We start from the raw sequence: 14,962 nt of genomic DNA on the forward strand, positions 1-14,962 counted from the left end.
ACACCTGCAAATCAGTGGGACTTCTGCTGTTGCCGTATCCGTAATACGCAGATAGGGAGATGTTTTTATTTACACGATGAGTCGGGTGTGTCTTGACCTCCGCCGAACCCCGGAGCCCGACTCACCAAACCCCTAGGGTTCGATCGAACCCAGGTTAAGACCCACTGCTCTACACATACCTTACAATTTTCACAATTCATCGCCAACTATCTATCAAGCAATTTCAGTGGCCAATAAGTAAATTCTCAATAATCTCTAAACCTTCGAGTTACCCAAATTTTAATGACACACACTTGTCTGCCTGAAATGATGGAACTGGATGTACGGGTCGTCTTAGGTTGCCTAAAACGTAGTAGCACGAGTCATACCAAAGACTATACAAATGGGACCCATTACCTCCCTGCTTGGCACTCAGCATCAGGGGTTGGTATTGGGGGTTAAATCACCAAAATGATTCCCGGGCGCGGCACCGCTGCTGCCCACTGATCCCCTCACCTCCCAGGGGGTGATCAAGGGGATGGGTCAAATGCAGAGGACAAATTTCACCACACCTAGTGTGTGTGTGAGACAATCATTGGTACTTTAACTTTAACTAAAGGGTATCATGTTTCAAGGCAAGTGGCTAACTTTGTCGACAAGGTCTACACATACCTTACAATTTTCACAATTCATCGCCAACTATCTGTCTAGCCATTTTGGTGGCTAGCAAGTAAATTCCAGAGAAGGACAATGTTCTAGTACCTATATGTCAAGGCCTGCAGGCCAGATTTGGCCCGCGAAGGAATTATCTATGGCCCCCGGGATGATATTTGATTAGTATTAGAACCGGCCCGCAGGCCACAGCCGCCTGCTGCTGTTTTGCACGCACCAATACTACATCAGTGTTGGCGCTAGGAATTTTCAAAATGAGGTGCCAGGGACCCCATGAAGTCATAAAAATGGGGTCCCGCAGTAAATTTTTGGGGTCACACTTTTTTGTAACTGTTTTGAAAACAAACGATAAATGTATGCATTATCCTGTTATATCTCACATTCTATATTGTGTTTTGGAAAAAGGTTGTCATAAATGTTACTTAATTCATAAAAAAAAAAAATACAAAAGAAAACACATTTTTATGCATATGTAAATGTATTATAAATAATAAATGGGTTATACTTGTATAGCGCTTTTCTACCTTCAAGGTACTCAAAGCGCTTTGACAGTATTTCCACATTTACCCATTCACACACTGATGGCGGGAGCTGCCATGCAAGGCGCTAACCAGCAGCCATCAGAGGCAAAGGGTGAAGTGTCTTGCCCAAGGACACAACGGACGTATTCAGTTATAAACATTCATTCACTTTCTTCTTTCCTTCATGGATCTAAACTTTACCGTTGCCAGTATTTTTTTCAATATCTTTATTGTAATATTTTCAGTATGTGTTTGTTCTATTTTGGACCAAAGTAAGACAAAAAAAACCAATCTGAAGTTGTCTTTATTTTTTTGTTTTAATGCCATCATTTTAATAGTCCAAAACTACACACATTTTCTTAAGGATACACATGTTTGTAACATTTGGAGCGTTTCAAGGTACCGAAAATTCAATTTTGTTGCTAGAATAACACAAATGATAGTATTAAGGAACCAAAGCAATTCCAAGAGAGGCCAATGTGTTTTTAATGTGGCAGCATAACCTTACTTAGCAACTTCTTATTTTACATCTTAGATCTTCAAGGAAGAATGGCCGAGACCCAGACACTTAACTTTGGACCTGAATGGTAAAGTATGACATTGTTCAGGATCAATTTCTGATCTGCTGTAAAATTATTTTATTACTGGTAGAGGGGTGTCCCCTACTGGTGAGATAAAAACATTTTTACAGACATGTTCAGGCATGTCAAGTAAGCTTTTGTATAGTCCTCTAAACATTGCTTCCTTGCAGGCTCCGTGCCCTATCTGGAGGTGGAGGAAGCGGAGGCAGCGGAGGCGGAGGAAGCAGCAGCATCACTGTTGCCTCGCCGCCTCTTTCACCGGCATTGCCAAAGTACAAACTAGCAGATTATCGCTACGGGAGAGAAGAAATGTTAGCACTTTATGTTGAAGACCACAAGGTCAGCAAGACTTGACCATAAATGCAGTTGTTTTATCAGATTTTGTAGATGTTGTTTCTAAGCTGATTGATTTTTAAAATGTATTACTCTTTCCTGTTAGATCCCTGTAGACCTACATGATAAGGAGTTCCTGCCCATTTTGCAAGAGGAGCCCTTGCCGCCCCTGGCACTTGTGTCTTTTACAGAGGAAGAACAGGTAGTATTGCATGTCATAAATTTGAGCATTCTGTCGAAAGCAACCACGAGGCTTCTTGCTCAAATTACACCACCTGGTGATGTTAAAACATTGGGCCAATTCATCCCATGTGTTTTTATTAGACTATCGTAATAAGAAAATATTGTGTTATGATGACTCCTGGTGTTCTCCTACCTCCTATTAGTATTTAATTTCCATTAGAATGTATGCTTTAGATTAGGGATGGCCAATATGGCATAAAATGTACTTTGCAGCCTCTTACGATCACTATATATTATTTGGCATATAAACGGTAATAACAAATGCCCTTAATTTAGCTGCTTACTCTTAACTGTCAACTCTTCTGGATTCTTTGGAAGACTTCCTGTTTTCTCCCGGAATATGAAGTTTTTGTGAGAATATGAAATACTTAAGTTTGTCAATCATTATGATCCATCCATCCATTTTTTTACCTCATCGTAGCGCCAACACAGTTAGACAGACAACATTCACACTCACATTCACACACTAGGGCCAATTTAGTGTTGCCAATCAGCCTATTGATACCAATGAATATATTCTGTGTGAATGTGTTACATTACTGGGGCCCTAATATGCAAAAACAACTTTTCTTACATATTGGTACCTGCTGTTGTGGATTTGGGATCTGTATAAATCCCGAAAATTTGAAATCAAACCGCTGAGGCATTGTGGAGATATTTTTAAAATAATCTTGTCTTTCTCCCTACGTCCGCCAAACTAGCTCTTTGGAATTTGCACAATTTGAGACATCATAGGTTGGGAAAAAACATCACCGGATTATCCATATAGGGTATAAATGTACCAAGAGTGTCTTGCACGCGTCCGCCATTGTAGTTCACGCTGTAGTCAATAAGCGCCTTCTTTTTTCACTATCGTCTTGTTGTGGGGCAGATTGGGTCATGCGTGGAAAAATCTCTGTAAATGTTTTACCAAAGAACCACCATTACATGTTGTATACACCACAAGGAATTGTTTTAAATGTAGAAAAAAATTCATATGACCCCTCATATTTTATAAAAAACATTTTCTACAGTTTAAACACTTCCTTGTGGTCTACATAACATGTAATGGTGGTTCTTTAGCTGACATTTTGCATAGATTATGTTTTACAGACCTATTTTTAAGTCACTTTGTTGCTCCCTTTTAAAACAGCTTGTTTTGAGAGGCAAAATTGTTGGATGCAAATGAACCTCTCCTCACCACGCCCCCTTACACTGATAGACTTAGACTTAGACAAAGTTTAATGATCCACAAGGGAAATTGTTCCACACCGTAGCTCAGTTACAAAGGATGGAAATGATACAGATGGAAAGGATAATGCACACAAAGGCACAAAAAGAGGGCGAAAACAAAAGGTATAAAGTAGACAAAAAATGTACCATAGTAGCAATATAAATATAACATATGTAATATTTACATATTATATATACAATATATAATATATACAATATATATAACAAATCCCAATTAATATGTACAATATTAAAGTGTATGTAACAGCTGCAGCAAAAAAAAAGGGCACCTTAAAAAAAGAGTAGATCCAGCAGAAAATATACATTATAAACAAAGAGAGGTAGCTAACATAGAAGCGGTCAGGTAATAGACAAATGTGGTCTATTACTGTATGGCGAGTGATTATACAGCTTGATGGAGTGCGGAATGAAGGAGTTCTTGAATCGCACAGTGTGGGAACGAAGCTGAAGGAGCCTGTTGGAGTATGAGCTCCGCTGTCCCTCAATTGTCTGGTGGAGTGGGTGGCCAGGATTGTCCATGATGGCGAGCATTTGATGAGCCTCTAAATCCCTGCTCGTCAGATATTGTTGTAGTTTTTTTTTTTAGCTTTTTTGCTTTTATTGGGCTCTATGGACATCGGTGACCGCACCAGCCATCTCTTTTGAGTGACGTTCACCACAACACAACATCACAGATGATATAGCCAGATCAGCGGAGCTTGGTGGTTTAGGGCTATGCGGTTAATCGAAATCGAATCGAAATCGAGGTTTTTATTAATGCGGTAAATATCCGCGAGACGCTGAGTTTTGTTTTTTTCTACGCTGTCGGCGTTTGAGTGACCATCATGTTCCTTAATCAGAATTGTTTAACCTCACGTTGGTTCGTCTCTCGCTTCAAACATAAAGAAAGACGTCTGACTTTGTGAATCGCTCCCAGCACCTGAGCGTGTTTGTTTAACAGTGGAAATAACTGAACAGTGACCCCTCTTTTTAGTCAGTCACAATCTCTGTCTCGGCGGAGACGAGAGCGGGGCACCGCCGCCAACACACTCACAGTACAGAAAGCCTCGAACTCGCCAGTGCCGCAAAGTAACACAAATTAGGAGGAAAAACATAGGATTATTAAACCTGAAGTCGTGCTGTGGGAATATTTCAGCTTCAAATAGGATGAGCGATATGAGCCCATCAACACAGACGAACGAGCGAAAATGCCCCCGTAATCACGTTCTGGCAATAAACAAAAAGACAATCTCAAAACCTCCTTTTTCCAACTGGGAAAAAATGCACTTTAAGATTTTCATTATTTATTAAGGTTACAAAAATTTGTCCATTTAATTTTTGTTTGTGTATTTATTTAGGATAGCAAAGTTATTTAGCTTCTAATTACAGTACAATAGTAAACAATTATACAGTAATGAGGAATAAATGTTTATTTTATCTTTTTAAATAGTTACTTGCATTATTATATATCATGATTACATTACCTTATGACTGTATAGTATTGATTATTTATTTTTTCTTGATGTAGACAAAAGCTTTGCATTTGTCTGCATAAAGCCAAATATTTTTAAAGTTTTTTTTTTTAAATTATTGAATGTCTTAAGCAAAGGTAATCAAACAATAGACTAATATGATCAAATTCAAGAAACTCTTCAAACGTATTGTTTTACAAAGTACAAAGAAGAACAACCATGGTAAACATTCTGAATCTATTGATAATCTTATTTATCTCACCATATGAAATACACTTTGTTCACAAATTTTTATTTTTTTGATACATTTTTTTATGTTATTATGGAGTATATTGTGAATAAATTGAAAACAGGAAGTGAACAAAAGTGTTAGCAACTGCGATGTAAAGGAAAAGGGGTTGGATTAAGTAAGCTCTGCTTCTCCCTACTCCCTTTCGAACATGTTAAAAAGAAAAAAATGGAAATTGTGATGTATCATGTTGTATGCATGCATGTTCGAAATAAACTCAAACTTCTTACTTCTTCAAATGAGACTGGAGGTTGGAATAGTGTCCTGTGTTGGGTAAACTAAAAATGTCGTACGCGCGCAAGGCAGTCTGGGTAGATTTATACCATATATGGATAATCCGCTGACGATGTTCTAGGGCTGGGCGATATGACTAAAAAATGTATCACGATATAAGTGTTTCATATCAGTCGATATCGATAATTATTGATTTAAAAAAAAAAAAAAACTATTCTAAATAAAGACCACGAGAAAAAAGGCTGAATTTAAATACTTTTATTTTAAATATAACCTTTAACCTTTAGAACGAGGTCAGCATTATGAAAAACAGTCAGATAAAATGAAAATACTGGTCGATGTGCAAATATTGACATTAAATAAATGCTTAATCCAACAAAATGTGCAAAGTATTGTAATTAAGAAATGAGTAGTGTACAACTCAGGCTTTAAAGCCATATTGGTAGCAATATATGCAAATAAATAACAGTCACATTAAGCAAGCAGAAACAAACATGTCTTACAGAATATTGTAAACATCAGAATAAACTTGCGTCTGAACATCTGTGACAAAACAAACCTGTTACCCTCTTCAGTCATTTATGGAAAAATCAAACCAACTTCAGTATCTCTTTTTCCACGGATTCCCTGCACATTGTGTAAAGCTTAGGAATAGCTGTCTTGGAAAAGTGCTTTCGGCCAGGTAGAACATAACGGGGGTCGAGCACGTGTATGAGATTCTTGTACCCAGACTTCTCAACTATGCTGAGCGCTAGCATGTCCTTCGCTAATTGATACACCACTGCATCCGTTATTTCTTTATAACGTTTTGAATTTGTGTCGTATGGCACTGCTGCCGAGTAATACTGTCTGCGGCAACAACAGACCACCATCGAGACGATGGTGGTCTGTTGTTGCCGCTTCGGTGCTGTTCCACTTGCACTTGATGTAGATGGTTGTGGCTGTTTGATACTGCTGTACTCCAGCGGGTGAGAGCGGCTCAGGTGGTAAAATAAGTTTGTCGTGTTCCCAGACTTGGTCGGGACGACGACCTTGCAAAGTTTGCAGACAGTATTACTCTGATTCGTATCGGATTTTAAAAAATCCAAAATACTGCCAAACTGGGGACGTGACGTTTCCTTTTTTATTTACAATTTCCTCTCGTGCTGCCGCGCTCATATTCCCGTTTGGTTTCACTTCTCGTCGTCAGCTAGCCGTTGTTGCTTTTTTTTTCTTTCCTATTAGCATTTCCCAGAATGCCTTGCGGTTCAGGCTCGGCCGTGATAGGTCGAGAGGCCAAAGCCCTTTCTCTGCCTACACCCCCCAGAATGCCGTGCGGTTCCGGCTCTGCCTTTCTTCCTATTTTTTTCTAAAGAACTCAGTGAAATTATCGAACGTTCTATCGACCCCCATTTTCTATTGATATTGATCACATGTTTATCGCGATATATATTGTAACTGTTTTATCGCCAGCCCTACGATGTTCCTAATTGGTGATGTCACCAAATGTGCACTTTACAAACGGACTGTTTGAAGGAAGTAGATACGGAGGCAAGATTGTTTTATAAATATCTCAGAAATGCCTCCATGCTTTGATTTCAACTTTTTGGGATCTATGCAGATCCCAAATGCACAACCGAAGGTACCAAAAGGTAAAAAAAAGTTAGTTTTGCATGATAGGGCTTCTTTAAGCTCAGGTTTAAAGTGGCATCCAAAAAAAAAGAAAACAGTAGCCGCTGACTCTGTGTACCACCGTAGTGGGCACTGTGTATAGCAGGGGTCACCAACACGGTGCCCGCGGGCACCAGGTCGCCCGCAAGGACCAGATGAGTCGCCCGCTGGCCTGTTCTAAAAAAAATAATAAAATAAAATAAATAAATAAATACAAAAACTTTTTTTTTTTTTTTTTTTTAAATCAACATAGAAAAAACACAAGATACACTTTCAATCAGTGCATCAACCCAAACAACCTCCCCCCCATGCACACTCATCCACACCCACTCAGACAAAAGGGGTTATTTCTTTCTGCTACCAATATTCTGGTTCCCACAACATAGACAACACATCTGCAAGGGACACAGTCCCTGAAGCACACATGATTGTATGTGCTGCTGGTCCACTAACATTTTCATTAATTACTATTTTTTATGTAATTATTTTTATATTGTTTTACTTTCTTTTTTATCCAAGAAAATGTTTTTTATTTATTTATATTTTATTTAATTTTTAAAAAAAGGACCTTATCTTCACCAGACCAGGTTGTCAATGAAATTAGATTTGTTTAAAGGGTTTTTAAAACCAGGTCCAGTCCGGATAATGTCCAAGTCGGACTCAGCAGCACACACCTTCATTCATGTACACAGAAAAAAATTAGGGAACACAACAGTTTGCATATAATTTATAAACAAAATTACATTTTCAAAATAAGCATTTATGTACAGTCCAGATTATGTCCAGGTCATTCAAATTAGGGAACACAACAACAGATAGCATATAAGCTATAAACATAATTATACTTTCAAAATAAGCCTTTGAGGACTTCTCATCTTGTTTTATGTTTTTTTTCATCATTATCGTTTTCAACCACGTAACTTTCCAAAGTTAAACAATACTGAATAAATGTTTTAAAGAAAGTAATACTAAGTGAGTATCTGTTTTTGGCCTTAAAAATAAACCTTTTACCGAGTGCTATAATTATATTGACTAAATCATGACTGTCAATGAACTCTCCTAAAATAACAGAAACCACATCAAGCTTCATAAACAAACCAATCCTTAAACACATTTTTTCAACTTCCACCCAAAACGAAGACACAATATGACAATACCAAAACAAATGCAGGGTGGATTCAGACTCCTGACAACAAAATCGGCAATCATCTGACTCTGTCATATTCCATAATTTTAACATTTTCCCCGTCGGTAAGAAGTTATAAATAATTTTAATTTCAAAATAACGATTTTGCACATCGATAGTAGTTTTATAGATTAGTTTGAATATTGCATCCCACGGCAACGGGCAGTCAAAAAAGTCCTCCCATTTTCCATATGTGTTGTATGGGGCAGCCTTCAAAGATTTCTTTATTAAATAAAAAATATATATTTTTCTATTTATTTTAGTTCCTTTTTGCCAACTAGAATTTCTTATTAGAGGTTTACAAACTAATAATTTAGTAGTTCCATAATTAATTATTTGTTTCCATCTTTTCCCAATTACTCCAGTTAGTTGATTAAATGAAAAGCTTTAGCAAGCATCACCATACATAGTTCTAAGTTCATCATACAGTATTTCATAATTTTACCATTCTCATTGATAATATCATTGACAAAAATGATTCCTCTTTCAAACATATTTTTCCAAAAGAAAGGCTTTCCATCTATTACAATATTAGAGTTCATCCATATTATCTGCTGCAAAATATCATCTCTTTTTTTTCTGGCACATCAAATTGAAAACACCACCATGAGTGGATTGTTTCCTCTATGAACCCCGCCATGTTTCCCAGCAGACTCTCTACATAAGAAAAATGGGAGGGGATCACTTGTAAAAAAGGATACAATTTCTTTTGATACAGTACATGTTTTTTGTCCAACAGGACACTTGTGTACCACTCAGTGTTTAAATACATCTTTGGAACAATTGATGCTTTTAAAGACAGACACATAGCTTCAAGGTTGAGAAGTTTCAGGCCCCCATATTCATATTCATTGTACAAAACCTTTCATTTAATCTTTTCTGGTTTGCCGTCCCAGACAAAATCGAAGACCCTCCGCTCATAAATCTTAAAAAATATTTTTTGATGGAGCTGGTAATGACAAAAACAAATAAATAAATTGAGGAATAATTAACAAGTTGACAATAGATATTTTACCATACAAGGTTAATGATTTCCCTTTCCATAATTGCATAATTTTGTCCAGATTTCTTAGTCGATTATAAATGATAAATAAACGATAAATGGGTTATACTTGTATAGCGCTTTTCTACCTTCAAGGTACTCAAAGCGCTTTGACAGTATTTCCACATTCACCTATTCACACACACATTCACACACTGATGGCGGGAGCTGCCATGCAAGGTGCTAACCAGCCATCAGGAGCAAGGGTGAAGTGTCTTGCCCAAGTACACAACGGACATGACTAGGATGGTAGAAGGTGGGGATTGAACCCCAGTAACCAGCAACCCTCCGATTGCTGGCACGGCCACTCTACCAACTTCGCCACGCCGCCCCTCATAATTATCATAATTTACTGAGCCTAGATCTTCCAGATTCTCTGGGACAACAACACCAAGTATGTTAACTGGTCCATCTGTCCACAAAACAGGCACTTTGCATTCCATTCGAAAGGACGTTCCCTTTAGATTTCCGATCCTTAACATTTTACATTTATCATAATTAAGCTTAAGGCCAGATTGCTGTGTAAAAATGTCCAAAAGATTAAGAAAGTTTCGCAAACAATGAGGAAAAATCTTATCTTTGTGAATCAGCCTTTTCTGACATGAACTTCATCAAGAACAAACACAGAACACGCCTCACTGATGCACATCTGCAAGACTCACTCAGAGTTGCAGTGTCAAGTTACACACCAGAGTACAACACACTAGTTAACAGCATGCAATGCCAGGCCTCCCACTAACTGACAAAGAAACAGATAACAGATTTGGTGTCCAGTTCAAAGTGTGACATGATTTAAAAATTTGAGAGTTTACTTTTGTATTTTACATGAGTTATTATTTGTACAAACATGGTGCAAAGTAATTCATGATTTGTTAAAAAAAATGTTAGTGGCTAGCTAGTTAAAATGGGATATTGTGATTTCACAAGACTGTCTTAGAAGTTATCATTTGAAAATGTTCAATTTGAAAAATGTGCACTTAGATAAAATATAAAAATAAAGTGTTGCATATTGTTATTTATCTGTTTCTATATACCGTATTTTCCGCACCATAAGCCGCACCTAAAAACCACATTTTTTCTCAAAAGCTGACAGTGCGGCTAATAAGCCGGTGCGCCTTATATATGGATTAATATTAATATTTATTTTCATAAAGTTTAGGTCTCTCAACTACGGTAAACAGCCGCCATCTTTTTTCCCCGTAGAAGAGGAAGCGCTTCTTCTACGGTAAGCAACCGCCCCCATAGAAGAGGAAGCGCTTCTTCTTCTACTGTAAGCAACCGCCAAGGTGAGCACCCACCCCCGTAGAAGAAGAAGCGTGCGGATATTACGTTTCATTTCATTTGTGTGTTTCTGTAAAGACCACAAAATGTCTCCTACTTAGAGACACGCGTACAAGGTTCCACTGACTTTTGATATTCATGTGAACCGCACTGTGGATACAACGGGAACACGTACGGTGAATATTCGCACCACAGGGAATGAGAAGTCGTCCTTCACTGACTTCTAGCTTGCCATGCTAACGGCCAGAAACTTTCACCCACGGTGATATTCAAAAGGAAGACCTTGCCAAAAGAGAACTTTCCAGCCGGCGTCATCATAAAAGCTAACTCGAAGGGATGGATGGATGAAGAAAAGATGAGCGAAGAGACCGGGTGACTTTTTTCACGCAGCTCCGTCCGTCCCTGTTGATCTACGACTGCATGCGCGTCCACATCACAGATGGTGTCAAAAAACAAGTGAAGCACACCGAAGAAGAATAATTCGAGGGATTTGTGGATGAGTAATAACTTCAGAAAGTGAGCTTTAAATGTTTATTTTGTGTGTTGTGTGACATTACCGTTCGAGCAACGTTGAGTTATTGATGTTGCTATTGCTCTGCACTATTTTGAGTGTTACTATTTTTGTGATTGCACATTTGCACATTACATTTTGGGAGTGAACAGAGTTGTTAGAACGCTGGTTTGTAATATATTATTAAAGTTTGACTGACCTATTTGACTGTTTTTTTGACATTCCCTTTAGCGTAGCGTAGGTGCGGCTAATAACACGGGGCGGCTAATAGGTAAACAAAGTTTTGAAATATGCCATTCATTGAAGGTGCGGCTTACAACACAGGGCGGCTTATGGTGCGGAAAATACGGTATATTTATTGTGAGAAATCATTAAGATGATCAGTGTTTCCACAAAGATAAATATCATTAATTATTAATAATAACATAGAGTTAAAGGTAAATTGAGCAAATGGGCTATTTCTGGCAATTTATTTAAGTGTGTATCAAACTGGTAGCCCTTCGCATTGATGAGTACCCAAGAAGTAGCTCTTGGTTTCAAAAAGGTTGGTGACCCCTGGCGTATAGCATTGATTGCTAGCAACCTAGCAAACACATCAGCTTAGAACATAGATATCAGCTCTGACAAGCACAAAAACAAGGGTCTACTGGATTGCAAACACCAAATGTTGGCACTTGGCAGCAGTGATGTCTGCGGTAACATATTGCGTAATTTTTTTCTCAAAACTAATATTAATCTACTTGCTAATTAACTGTTAATATCTGGTTATTTGTTGTTGTAACATGTTTCTATCTACACTTTTGTTCAAATATAATAAACACTTATTCTTTTGTTGTTTCAATACTTAACATTAGTTTTAGGCGATGCTACAAATTTAGGTATCAATCAAATACCGAGTAGTTATAGGGGCCGTATTGGTCTTACCAATGTCCATACTGATATTACACATTTTCAAGATAATAAGAATAATACAATTTTTGATCACAATTATAATCAGACAAAAACACGGGATTGCAGTGAAACAATTTCTATAAAATATTATAATATAATAATTTCCTACTACCTCCGGTCCGTCTGTCACTTTGAAAGAGTCAATTACTGTTTTTGTTTTAATATATCAAGTGACAGACACTTTTGAAAATAATTTGTTGAACTGCAGATGATCCGCTTTTCGTTTATTGAATACTTTGCTGAAATATAAAAGTTGCATACACATGTTCCTAATTGAGTGTTTGATTTTGTTTGTATTTGCAGAGAAATTTTGTCATGTCTGTAAACAGTGGTGCTGTACTTTGGCGGGGAGGCGGCGGTCCAGTCATCGGGGCACCTCGGGGTCGAAGTATCTCGAGGGGTAGAGGTAAGCACTTTCTCATTTCCTTTTCTAATTTTAAGAGGGGTTGGGAGGGGGATTGTGGCAGCACAGCAACATTTCCTTCTCATATGACTCAGGCGTTCCGTATGGGCAGTATTGAGAAGAGCTGTAACAACTGCTAATAGCTGAGATTCCTTTTGAAAGCTCTTGCCAATTCAGGCCCAGACAAGTGGTGTTTTATTAGTGCTGTGAAGGTGTTGTACTCACTCTGATGTGCCTCAGTCATGGGAACAAACTTTGCGATGCTGTCTTACAATAAAGAATGTCACATCTAATTATGTCGACAATGACAAGTCATCCCAGCTTTTGGTGGTTTTCAGGCCGAGGAAGAGGAGACGGAGGGTTTTACCAAAGAAGTTTTGATGATGTGGAAGGTTTTGGCCGCGGGGGCAGGGAGATGCATCGCTCCCAGAGCTGGGAGGAAAGGTACTGACACTTCAATTAGATCAACTTTTGATGCACAGTTGAATAATAACTTGCCCTAATGTGTTATCCTGTTTGAGATTTGGTGTGTTTTTCTTCTACCAGGGGAGATAAGAGGTTTGAAAAGCCAGGTCGAAAAGACCTAGGTTGGTGTCGTACTAATTTGCTTGAATATCCAACTCATGAATTAATTGTGGTCAACACACTCATCTGTCTGTTCTTTCTCCATGCAGAAGGTGCTCCAGGACATTTTCAGATTAATCATAGTACGTGTTGTTGTCATTCGTAACACTTGTTTTTTAGATCATATTTGATCACTGTGCGTTTTGAGTATTCATAACAATAACCATCTCTCTGAATGACTATGTTTTACAGTTCGAAACAACTACGAGGACGCTGGTTCTGGCCTGCCGAGAAAGCACGACTTCATCCGCTCGGAGAGTGGGAACTGGCGTACCTCTCGTGACGATCAGAACGGTGAGGATGATGATGGTTTTTGGTGCCTGGCGGGTTCTCGATGGGACAGTGACTGTGCTGACCTGCAATATCAGTTCATTTTATTAAATTGTTGGCGCCGTGCTTATCTTTTAATTTTTTTTATTTCAGGAGCACTTTGAAGTTAAACTAGATTTTAAGGCTCTTTTCACACGGAAAAGCTCATGTTTTTTTTTGGTGGGTTTACTGTTTAGACTTTTCAATGCTGGAAGCCATCTTTCAAAATATATACAGTTGCAGTGCACCCAGAAAGCTGTTACCATGTCGATGAAAGGCCAAAATAATTTGATGCGATACTGTTCCAACCTATAAAAAGTTCCTGTGTGGATAGGGCCGAGGGTTACGTTACGTTGAATTTTTTCAGTGCGAGCCTTTTTCCAAGCTGTCCCTCTCTACTTTAATCAAGCCAAGGTTTATCATAAGCTTTTTAAGGACTAGTTCAGTGAGTTTGTTTGAACTAGTTTACTTTTTTACTAGATGGGCTTCGGACTACGGTGTGGCGTGAACATCCAGAACAGCGGCGCCGTGTCCCGTTTGACGCACGAGACGACGAGCGCAGCTACAGGAGGCCGCGGTCAGGCAGCGGCAGCCTGGAAGAAGACAGAGACGCTCTGCCTGAGTGGTGTCTTGAAGACACTGATGGGGAGGCAGGCACCTTTGATTCATCAGGGGCCTTTCTCTCACTCAAGGCAAGCAGAAGCAATTTATCAAGATAAAGGTGTCACTAAATGGCGTATATTTACATAATTACCACAGAAAAAAGTGCAACTTTGTTTTATCTTAGCAGAAAGCCTCCAAAGAGCCCATCTTGGAGGAGGCAGAGTTGGATTTTAAACCCTTGGAGGAGTGTGAGGAGACGCTAGAGGACGATGGCAGTCAGCCTAAGAAGACCAAAGAGACAGAAACGGAGGCCAAGAAAATTGTTGAACGAAAAGGTTAGGCCTTTATTTTGTATGTGAGCATAGGCAAAAGGAAAGTGAAACCATAGACTAAAAGCCAGTGCCCCATTTAATCAACCAAGTAAGAGAAAGAGTTGCCTAATGGCAAACTGCACTTTTTTTTGGAATTTTGCCTATCGTTTACAATCATTATGAAAGACATGACGACGGATGTATATATATATTTAATGCATTCTAACTTGTAAATAAAAGATGGGGCCAATGGGAGGTCCTCTATTCCACCCATAAAACCCAAATAAAAAAACATCTTAAAAGCGCCAACAATACTCCATTTACATTTTGTGACTTGAATATTAACCAAGTATTAGTGATATTGTTATAAGCGCTAACACAGATAAACTATTACTAGTGGGGTTGTGATCACGAGCTTGTGTGCCAATGTTGACATCAACTGACCAGCTGTTTCCTCGCTTCCTTGCTCATCAAACTTTATTGTAGATCATAAATCATGCCTCTCATTTGGGTAATAGAAGGACAAGGACATATGGCGACAAGTTGGTACACTTT

The 14,962-nt window shown here is 38.5% G+C and overlaps 1 protein-coding gene across 4 annotated transcripts in view; it reads left to right on the forward strand.

Annotated features, from left to right (window-relative positions):
* The window catches only part of gigyf2 (GRB10 interacting GYF protein 2), a 30,587-nt gene that overhangs the window by 2,280 nt on the left and 13,345 nt on the right, over window positions 1–14,962 (forward strand). For all 4 annotated transcript variants that reach the window (XM_062022624.1, XM_062022620.1, XM_062022623.1 and 1 more), the window contains exons 2-11: window positions 1,708–1,759; window positions 1,924–2,092; window positions 2,193–2,288; window positions 12,461–12,563; window positions 12,899–13,004; window positions 13,107–13,147; window positions 13,235–13,267; window positions 13,377–13,478; window positions 13,974–14,185; window positions 14,284–14,431. In XM_062022624.1, the coding sequence (XP_061878608.1) occupies window positions 1,722–1,759; window positions 1,924–2,092; window positions 2,193–2,288; window positions 12,461–12,563; window positions 12,899–13,004; window positions 13,107–13,147; window positions 13,235–13,267; window positions 13,377–13,478; window positions 13,974–14,185; window positions 14,284–14,431 (1,048 nt within the window). In that variant the 5' untranslated portion in view covers window positions 1,708–1,721. The remainder of the gene's footprint in view (window positions 1–1,707; window positions 1,760–1,923; window positions 2,093–2,192; window positions 2,289–12,460; window positions 12,564–12,898; window positions 13,005–13,106; window positions 13,148–13,234; window positions 13,268–13,376; window positions 13,479–13,973; window positions 14,186–14,283; window positions 14,432–14,962) is intronic.

The sequence above is a fragment of the Entelurus aequoreus genome, linkage group LG16, assembly GCF_033978785.1.
Source record: "Entelurus aequoreus isolate RoL-2023_Sb linkage group LG16, RoL_Eaeq_v1.1, whole genome shotgun sequence".
Taxonomy (NCBI): domain Eukaryota; kingdom Metazoa; phylum Chordata; class Actinopteri; order Syngnathiformes; family Syngnathidae; genus Entelurus; species Entelurus aequoreus.